Genomic DNA, 10,786 nt, shown 5'->3' with positions numbered 1-10,786 from the left:
GGAGGAGGAGAAGATGATGAAGGAAAAGATGGTGAAGAAGAAGGAGAAGAAGAAGATGATGATGATGATGATGAAGAAGGAGAAGAAGAAAAGAAGAAGAAGATGATGATGATGATGAAGGAGAAGGAGAAGAAGAAGGAGGAGGAGAAGAAGATGATGATGTTGATGATGAAGAAGGAGAAGAAGAAGAAGAAGAAGATGATGATGATGATGATGATGATGATGATGATGGAGGAGGAGGAGCAGATGATGATGAAGAAGAAGGAGAAGAAGAAGATGGAGGAGGAGAAAGAGGAGGAGGAGAAGAAGAAGAAGAGGATGATGATAGATCTATAGGACTTGGCAAGGAAGGAAAGCTAACATTTTAGCTATGTAAAGGCAAAAGAAACAGGAGACAGAAAGGCAGTGTCATGTAGTGTCAGGGATGCAGTTGCAGTCAAGAAGACTTCAGCTGATAATCCATCTTGGAAACATGCTAGCTGTATAATGGAGAAGTCATTCAATCTAGGGGAATGCCCACAGCCAACTTTTTAAGATTATAATGTGAGTATCAGTGGCTAATCTAAAAGAGGAGAGGAAGTTTCCACATCAGAAGTTCCCTATACTGATGAAATCACGGGTCTAAAAAAAACAACAAGGCAAAAGAATTGAGTCAGATTACATAAAAATAATTTCTTCATCAAAGCTATACCATAAACAGGAAAGAAACATGTTAGGGAAAAATTGCCATGAATGTTTCTAATAATCTGACATCCCAAATCTTTTTTTTCAAAGTTCTTTCTGTTTTATTTTTTTCTTTTCAATAGAGATTTTATTTTCCCCAATCACATTTTAAAACAATGTTTAAACCTTTTTTGTGGTCTTCTATCTCTCCCTCTCCTCCCCCTTCCCTGAAATGGTCAGCAATCAGACATAGGTTCCACATGACATTCCAAACCTACGGGGAATTAACACAAAGCTATAACAGTGAGGTTCATTCTCTGAGGGAGGAGTGGCCACATGATACACACAGGGGATTCATGAAAGGAAAAAAATGTAAATGATCAGCAACCATCTGAAAAGTTGTTCAGACTCTCTAATTATCAGAGAAAGGCACATGAAAACATGCTCAGGACAGCACCTTGTGCCCATTAAGCTTATCGACTATCTGCCTCATTTTTCTCATCTGGAAAGTGGAGATAATTAGAGCACCTAGCCCCCAGAGTTGTTGTGAGGACCAAATGAGATATTTGTAAAGCAGTTTGCAAACATTAAAGTGTTACATCAGTGCTGGGTATGATGGTAATGACTAAGCTGGCCAAAAACCTCAAGTTCAAAGCTGGTAGGGCTTTGGAAAAGCAGGAAGCTGAAGACGCTGCCCTCAGAGCTATGAAGCAATGTGCCCAGCTGTATACAGAGATAGTCCCACTCTTGACCTCTCTCCCTTCCTCCAGGGCCTTTCTTCCACCAAGAGCTCTGAAGTTCCTTCAGCCAAGCCTAAGCTCTCCTCGCTCTTCTGACAGCTCCTCATCCTCACTGGGACCTCCCGTCCCTCTCTCCACGCCGTAGAAGGCTCCCTGGCCATCCCCCTGGCCTCCGTGTCCCGGTCTCAGGTCTCGGGGGTTCACCAGCTCAGCTCCACCCTGTCCTGCCTCGCTCCCTGGCAAGCCCCACATGACTCCCACCGTCCACCTCCACCGCCGCTTCCCATCTGCCGATGAAGTGAGGGGGCTGCAAGAGGTCACACAGCCCACTAGTGCGATGGACAAACCGATGTCACGCATCTCAAGGGGGCCTCACGGCGGCCAGGCCACTCTTTTACTCCTCCCGCTGAAGCTGGGCCAAAACTTCTCTCCTCAAGCCTGTCCAGACCCTCTTGGCTGAGGGGGTCACTCCCCTTTCACTGAGAAGACAGAGGCCATTGTCTGTGGCTCTCCCCTTGTCCCCCCTTAGCCTACTGTCTCTTCCTTTATGTCTCTGATGAAGACAGAAAGGATAAAGCATTTATTAAACACCTACTACATGCCAGGCACTGTGCTAAAGGTTTTACAAATATCTTATCTGACCCTCACAACAGCAACCCTGGGATGTAGGTGCTGTTATTTTCCTCATTTTTCACTGTTCAGACAAAGGTTAAGTGACTTACTTAGGGTCACACAGCTACTAAGTGTCCAAGGCTGGATTTGAACTCATGTCCTCCTGACTCCAAGGCCAGAGCTCTATTCACTGGGCCACCTAGCTGCCCCTCTCTCATTAATCTTTACTCTCTCCTTACGTGCTGGCTCCTATGATGCTCACTCTTGCCCACCCTTATTTGACCCTTCCATTCCCACAAGGTATTGCCCTACCTTTGGGGCAGCTAGGTGGTGCACTGGGCCTAGAGTCAGGAAGACACAAGCTCAAATCTGACCTCAGACACTTACTAGCTAGCTGTGTGACCTTGGGCAAGTCATTTAATGCTGTCTGCCTCAGTTTCCTCATCTGTAAAACAGGAATAATAACCACATCTATCTCACAGGGCTCTTGTAAGGATCAAATGTGATATTCATAAAGCCTAGTACACAGTTAGCACTATATAAATGCTAGCTATTATGATTATTATATCTCTTACCTTTATCAGTGAAACTCCTTAAACAAATCACCTACTCTCTATGCCTTCACTTTCTCTCAATCTCTTCCAACCTTCCATACTCTGGCTTCCAATGTCATCATTCCAATGAAACTGCTCTCCCCCAAATCACCAATGGTCTCTTAATGAACCAATCTGAAGGTCCTCGTTACTACACCTCCTTCTTGGCCTCTCTGCAGCATTTGACACTGTGGACCACCTTCTCCTGGACACCCTCTCCTCTCTGGGTTTTTCTGACAATGCTCCTTCTCACTTTCCTCCTGTCTTTCCTCCTGATCACTCTTCCCCAGTCCACAGCCTCATACATGACTCTCCCTTGCCTGAGGGGTCTATGCCCAAACCTCAGTTCTAATCCTTCTTCTCTCTCTAGTCTCTCAGTGATGTCATCTGCTCCCAGTGGCTTCATTATTATCTCTATCCCAGGGATTGCCGTGTCTATACATCCAGCCCTGACCTCTCTCCTGAGCACTAGTCTTATAACATCAACTGCTTCTTGAATATTTCCAACTGGGCACCCTACGGACATGTTGTGCAGAGTGCCTGCAACGGCAAAGCTGAGGGTCCCACTTCACGAAGAGTCATGACAAATGGTAAGGCCTTGGAGAGACTGTGGAGCATGCATACACATTCTGCAACCACAGATGAGGAGGACCCCTGTTCAGCTGGCTGCATGGCCAGAACTGAGGAACTCTCTGAGAAGGCTGAGTCATAGCCAGCTGGGCCTGTTGGCCCTTCTCCCATCAGAGGTGCTCCTTGGCTCATAACATCTCACGAGAGACCATCCTGTAAGAGGAGAGACCCTGGGGCTTCCTACCCTCTGAAACCAGGCAGTCCTGTGAAAAGGCCTCAGACCTTGACCTCCATATTGATTCTTTTCCATTCTAGGTGAAGGGGGTAGAGCCTCCCATCTTGTGAGTTTTGAAAGGGTGACATCCCAGCATTTCAGAGATGCCAGTGCCCCCCAAGCAGTGACCTCTGGCAGTAACCTTTGGCCAGCAGTAACTGAGATGCAGACTCATTGGGCAGGCAGGCCTACCATATGTGGACATGAGCTTGGCTGGACCAATATGATGTAGGAGCAGAGCTAAGAGTGTATCCCTTGGGTACTAGAGTGGAACATTTATATTTTTGCTGGTCACTGATATCTAATAATAGTAAGGGGAATACAGACAACGGGGGTCCAAGCTAATAGCCGTAGAAAAAAGATACCCCAAACTCCTCAAGGTACTCGAGAATCCTAAGGGGGCAGATACAGCCTGCCTGGTTGGGAAGAAGGAGCCAGGCCTATGTCACAAGGCCTAAAACAAAATTCATCAACTTTCTAGCCCTCTTCCAAACTCCCCCATCCTTCCAATGACCTAGGTCTGCAACCTTAGGATGACATTAGACTGCTCTCTCTCACTCATCCCATGCAGCCAACCAGTGGCCAAAGGATGCCATTGCTATCTCTGTGACATCTCTTACATCCATCCCATTCTCCGCACCCACACAGCTACCACCCATCCCTGAGGACCAGTGGCCCCCAAATAGGTCTCCCGGAATCAAGTCTCTCCCCACTCCCATTCCTCCTCTGCTCAGCTGCCAAAGTGATTTTCCTATAGTACAGATCCCTCCCCCAAAGCCCAATCAAAAAACTCCAGTGGCTCCCTATTACCTCCAGAATCTAAAATTACTCTCGGGGCAGCTAGGTGGCACAGTGGGTAGAGCTCTGGCCTTGGAGTCAGGGAGACCTGAGTTCAAATCCAGCCTCAGACACTTAACACTTATTAGCTGTGTGAACCTGGGCAAGTCACTTGACCCCGATTGCCTCAGCAAAAATAAATAAACAAAATAAAAAATTACTCTTCTGTTGGCATTTTTTAAAACCATTGTCCACTCAGCCCCAACACACCTCTCCAGACTTATTGCACAATACACTCCTCCATAAACATTTTATGCCTCCAGGTTGGGCTTATTACTGTCCCTTGTATCTTGTATTCACCTCCAGCCCCTATGACTTTTCTTTACCTTTTTTTTTTTCTGGTGAGGCAATTGGGGTTAAGTGACTTGCCTAGGGTCACAACAGCTAGTAAGTATCACCATCTAGCTGCCCCCAGCCCCTATGCCTTTGCAGTGGCTGTACACTATTCAGAGAATGCACTCACTTACTCAATTAACATTTATTAAGCTCCTACTACATGCCAGGCACTGTGCTGGGTCCAGGATACAAAAAGAGGCAAAAGACAGTCCCTGCCCTCAACCAGCTTACAGTCTAATGGGAGGGGAGGGAGGTAACGTGCAAACAAATACACACAAAGCAAGGATATATACAGGATATATAGAAAATAATGAACAGAGGCAAAGCACTGGAATTAAGAGGGGTTAGGAAAGGCTTCCTGTAGAAGATGGAATTTCTCTCAAATTCCTACTTTCCTTCAGACTCAGCTCAAGCTCCACCTTCCATATGAACTCTTTCCTGATCCTCTAGCTGCCGATTCCTTCTCCCTCCCCCCACCAAAAAAAATGTATTTGTTTTATTTCTATATCTAGGCATTGTCTCCCATGGCTAGACTATAAGTTTCTTGAGGACAGGGAACACTTTCACCTTTGTTTTTGCTTAGCCAACAAACAGCCTGGCACACAACAGGTCCTTAATAAGCACATATTGGTTGATTGATTTGGGGAAAGTAACACAGGACTCTTCACATTGTTGGACCCAATAAGTAACTTCACTGCTGGTACCATACATATTCCAATCATGGCACCAAAAAGAGAAGTGAGACCTAGCTCTGTACAAATATTCTTTTGAGGCAAGAGCTACAAACAACTTCCGTCCAGTCAGTGGAAAACAGCCAAACAGATCATGTTATGTTCATGGAAGGGAATGTCATGGGGCCATCATCATCATCATAGCTGGCACTTCTATAGAGCCTACTGTGCGTCAGGTACCATGCTTTACAAATGGTATCTCATTTGATTCTCACAACAACAAACAGGAAGGATTCAAACAGATGCAGAAAGACTTGTATAAAGTGAGACATCGTGAAGAAAGGACCAAAAAGGAGGAAAGAAACAAGCATTTATTAAGCACCTACTAGATGCCAAGTATTATGCTGAGCTCACTTGACAAATGTTATCTCATTTGAGACTCACAACAACCCTAAGAGGGTGGTGCTGCTGTTATTCCCATTTTTATTGTTATTTCCATTTTATAGTTGAGGAAACTGAGGTCAAGTGACTCTCCCAAATGTCTTCTTCCAGATGCCAGGCCTAATGTTCTATCCACTCTGCCATCTAGTGGCCTGGTGAAGGAGAACACTCTTTGTCAATGTACATACTGGAAGATCACCCTAATGCCAACTGGTTCAAGTCACAGCCCAGTAATGGGACACACATGAAAAAAAGAAGATGGAAACAAGGATGATATGGGTACTGCCACATGAAAGTCAATATGCACATCTTTGGGGGTAGGGTCAATCAACTGTAAATAGCAGAAAGCTTGCAGAGGAAACCTGCCATCCTAGATAAAGGGCTGGGTTTGGTTAGAGTCAGGAAGACCTGAATCTCTCTTCTGAGCTGCACTAGCTATGGAAGTGGAGGAAAAAGGTCATCCCCTCTCCTGAGTCATAGACAGTTCCAGGCTCTTTGCAGAAAGGCAATGGGGAAGGGTGGGGGGGGGGGGGAGAAGGCTGATGAAATTACAGTTCCTTGCATAACCATCTCCATCCCCCCCTTCCCCCTACCTCACCAGCCCTCTATACTCTCCTTTTCCCTGTCCACAACCATGTACCATCTTGGTTGGCTTTTTGGTTTCATCTTTCAGGTTATGGCTTTGTTATGTTATGTTATATTATTTATTTATTTTTTTTACAGCTAATGGTCAGGGTTAGGTCATGGGTGGAGCTACCTATGAATTCAACCCAGGAAGGAACTCCTGGTGAGGAAGTTCACCCCAATAAGGCAGCTGGGCAGCTCCTCCGTGGGGTATAGCCCAGGGGGAACTGAGAGCTGAAGGGACTTTGCCAGGGTCACACATCACCAGGTATCACAGACAAAGCTGGTCCTCGAACCATTAAGCTGGGCTATTTTTCTTCATTTCTTATACTATTGTTTCCATATTTGACTATCTACACTTATCAATGGGAATTAAACGGTATTTTTTAAAAGAGAGAGGCCGAGAGAAGGAACCACAAAAGACAGAGAAAGAGAATGGAGATAGAATGATGGAAAGGGAGGGGACAGTGCATGAAGTCATCAGCCAGAGATAGGAGACACTGGAGGGGCAAAGACATGGTGAGACTGACAGGCAGAAATAGAAGCATCTAAGGAAGGAATGAGGGAAGACCAGGAGCTGGGAGGAAACTGAGAGGCAGACACAGGGATGCTGGGGGATCGAGAAGGTGGTAAGGGGAGGGAAGAACACAAAAAAGGGGAGACAGGACCAGAGGATGGAGACGAAGGGTCTAAAATGGAGGAAGACTGAGGGGAAAGGAAGATGAGGGTCAGAGAGATGAGAGACAGAAACAAGGAGGAGATGGAGAAGGAAAGGGGGGACAATGAAGGGCATAGATAGAGACAGAAATGGTAGAGTGAGATAAATGGGAGATTTGGGGCCAGAGATGGGGAAGCTGAAGGGACAGAGAGGAGAAACTGAGGGGCAAAGAGAGGAGATTGAAAGGAAAAAGGACAGAGAGGAAAGACTGAACAGAGAGGGGAGAGACAGGGACAGAGCACACGAAAGTGACAAAAGGGGATGCTGAGGGACAGAGAAAGGAGACTAAGGGACATGGTTAGAAGGGGATTGAAAAACAGAAAAGGAGAGTGAGAGACATAATTGAGGGAGAGAGAAAAGGGAAAACAGTGACAAAGGCAGGGGGGAGACTAAAGAAAGGGAGAGGTTACCGAGGGGCAGGGGGGGAAAACTTACTTGGCTCCATCTCGGTCCAGGAACAGTGGCTCTGTGCTCAGCTCTTCCGTTTTTACATCCTGAGCTCTGTTGTTCTGGTTTATAAGTGAGGGAGGGTAGAAAGGGGGGAGAAGAGGAAACACTGGCCTAGCTCCTCCCAGGGGCTCCTGTCCTGACCTCAGATGTCCAGTACCCAAAGGCGCCTAGGAGCTCCCTCTCTGGCTAGTGTGGTGGTAGGGGAGCCGGGCTTTGCCCTGAGGCTATGAGGCAATGACCCAAACTGGGGCCAAACCACTGAGCACACCTCCTTCCTCATGGAATAGGGGTAGTGGCAACTAAAGAGTCAATCTAGGAAGACTTCCCGAAGAGGAGAATCTGCGAACCAGATTTAAGGAGCAGGGGGAAGACCAGGCTAAGCCGGAGAAGGGAAAAGAGATGGAGAGGAGGAGATGCTCTGGGTGGGAGAAGGGGCATCTGAACACCAGTGTCCTTTTCACAACTGTGCATGTAGGGGATGGAGGCAGTTTTATCTCAGCTATGTCCAGCCATCCCTTAATATCTTTTCCTAAAATAAGCAATATTTTTAAAGTATGTATTTTAAGTAGAGTTTAGTTACTTTTTTAAAAAATTCAGTTGCTTTTCTTTGGTTTGATGAATAAAAATAACCTTCTGTACGATTCAACATTCAATAAATGTTCACCTTAAAAAAATAGAAAATACAATTCCTTTGGTGCCCCGCGTGTAATCAATGGCAGGTACTACTGCTTACACCTGTGTTCGGAATGGGTGCTTGGGGCTGGGAGGGACCCTCCAGAGACTGCACACCCGCATAGTGTGGGGGTGCCAGAGGTGAGGGTGCGGTTGGCGAGCAACCCAGGGGCCCAGAGAGGTTTAGCGATTTTCCCCAAGCCAAAATCGCCGCACATCACTTGGGTGACTTTTCTCATCGGATGAGGGGGACGGGTAGACAGTCCTTGTGCCACAGGGCCACCCCCTAGTCCCCTCCCCTACCACTTAAAACAACCGCAGTGCCCTTCCCTCTGGTATCCTTTAACTGCTTTAACTGGCAGCAGAAGCCTGCGGCAGCGCAGCACTAGATGAGGGGTGGGGTGGGGGAGGGGGGAGGGGGGAGGGGCAGGCATCCCAACGTGCTTCCAGCCTCCTCATCCTCCAAAAAGCTGGAGGCCATCCCGGCCTTCCACCTTCATAGGCGGCGGACGAGCCCGTTTCTCGTCTCACTTGTTGAACAGCAAACCTTCCTAGCTTATTCGAGCTGTGTTTTATCTGTAAAAGGTGAGAGGGGGCCGGGCCTGATGATCTCAGTCATACCCTACAAGTTATTGTCCGGCAAGGTTTCCTGTCTACTTGCAGATCTCTAAGCACGTATTCTGCTCAAGACTGCCGGGGTGGTGAAGGTGAGAAGGCAGCATCAGGTAGCTGGGAGGCCTTGGAAGGATGGCGCTCTCCAGTGCCCATCTCCCACCCAGGCCGAACACGGAAGTCCTTCCTCGTTGTCCGACCCCCATCAGGCCTGGCCTAGTCGTCAGCAATCTCCCCCAACGTGGGCATTGCGTTGCAATCCCGCCTGCTTTCCCGGATCTAACTCGGCCTCCCGCACCCCCTGCTTTCACTCTGGACGCTTTCACCTGCTCTCCTACCCAGCCCCCCTCTCCAAGGGAAAGGAGGTGCTGAACCCCCAGATCTCAGGCTAAGGACCCCACTGGCCGCTCAAATCCCATCCAGGCTAGAGACCAGGGGATGCCCAACGTAGCATGAAGGCCAGTGATTAGCAAATGGCATCTTTTCCCCTGAAAGGAGGTCGGCCTGCTACGAAGTGGCAGCAAACGGCGGAAAGCCCCCTCCCAGACCCCGGTGGCGCAGACATCGAACTAGCTCACACGCAGGAAGGCCAGGGAATGAATGAGTTTATTTCCAAATAGGAAACACGTACACACAAATATACACACACGAACACACACATACACACACACACCCCCAGACGGGATGGCTAGACGAGGCAGGGGAGTCGCCACCGGGAGGTGCTGCTCCGAGAGGCTCTGGTGGCCTCCCTTTCAGGGAGGTCGAGGCCGGTCAGCTGCTGGGCTCCGGGGGCTTCCGCTGTGTTGGCGAGAAGGGTCCTCAGGAGCGGGAGGCGCTGAATCTCAGAAGGCTCGGGGGGCGGCTTGGTGGAGGCCGCCCCCCCCTCCTTCCCTATCCCCCATTGCGCGGGGCCTGAACATCTGGGGTGGGGTGGGGGAGGAAAGGGCACATCTGGAAGGGAGAGCTTCCATCTGGGAGGGGGGCGAAGGGAGGGAGGCGCACATCTGGAAGCGAGAGCCTCCATCCGGGAGGGGGGGTGTCGGGGTGGGGGAGGGAGGGAGGCGAACATCTGGGAGGGGGTGTCCAGGGGTGGGAGGTGCACATCTGGGAGGGGGTGTCCGGGGGTGTCCGGTGGTGTGATGGAGGGAGGCGCCCCACCGGCCTCGCGACGAGCCTTGGTCAGGGGCCCGGGGGGGGGGCGGCGGGAGCGGCGGGGGGGGCGGGGGGGGGGGAGCGGGGCCCGGACGCCTGGCCCGCGGCTGCGGGGGCGGCGAGTGCGGCGGGCGCCGCGGGGCTGCAGGAGGGCCCGGGGGCCGCGGGGCGGACACAGGCGCCCGGGGGCGCAGGGCTGGCGGCGAGGCGGGTGGGCGCCGCGGGGGCCCACACGAGCCCATAGTAGGCGGCCAGCAGCGCGGCGGCCAGGGAAACGCACACGCAATAGGCGCACACCGGCGCCAGGCGCAGCCAGCGGCCCGCGGGGGCCTCGCTCCCCACCGCCTCGAACCCAGGCTCGGGTTCCGAGGCCCCGCCGCCGCAGCCGCCGCCGCCGCCGCCGCCGCTCGAGCCGCCGCCGCCGCGCATCCCTGCGGGGAGCCCGGACCGCTGCTCCGCACGCGCCCGCGCCCGCTCCCGAGCCGATCCCGAGCCGGATGCCGAGCGATCCCGAGCCCCCGGACCCGCAGCCTCCGGAGCCCGCCCCCGAGCCCCGCCCCCAGCCTGAGCCCCGCGTTCTAAGCCCGCCCCTCCGCCGCCGCTCCGGCTCCAGCCCCAGCCCCAGCCCCACCCACGTGGGGGGGGGGTGTCTAGTCCCGCCCCGCCCCCGCCCTATCGCTTTTCAAAACCGGTCTACAACCGGGCCTTCACCCGGGGGCCCCGGTGTCCCAGCCCCGCCCCCTGCCGAAACCGACAACCTAACCCCGCCCCCTCCCTCTAGCTCCTAATCGGGCCCCCCTCCCACTCGGGCTCTCAGGCCC

At 51.1% G+C, this 10,786-nt stretch overlaps 1 protein-coding gene across 1 annotated transcript in view; it reads right to left on the bottom strand.

Moving 5' to 3' along the window:
* Positions 1 to 7,589, bottom strand: part of C5AR1 (complement C5a receptor 1) — a 28,136-nt gene extending 20,547 nt beyond the window's left edge. Inside the window, exon 1 of the mRNA XM_027845869.1 lies at positions 7,515 to 7,589. Within this exon, the coding sequence (XP_027701670.1) occupies positions 7,515 to 7,524 (10 nt within the window). The 5' untranslated portion in view covers positions 7,525 to 7,589. The remainder of the gene's footprint in view (positions 1 to 7,514) is intronic.
* Between the last annotated feature and the right edge of the window lie 3,197 nt (positions 7,590 to 10,786).

This window comes from Vombatus ursinus, unplaced genomic scaffold (genome assembly GCF_900497805.2).
Source record: "Vombatus ursinus unplaced genomic scaffold, bare-nosed wombat genome assembly UNPS02015030.1, whole genome shotgun sequence".
Taxonomy (NCBI): domain Eukaryota; kingdom Metazoa; phylum Chordata; class Mammalia; order Diprotodontia; family Vombatidae; genus Vombatus; species Vombatus ursinus.
Note: the sequence above shows the minus strand (reverse complement) of the source record. Positions and strands in the feature narration are given on the sequence as shown.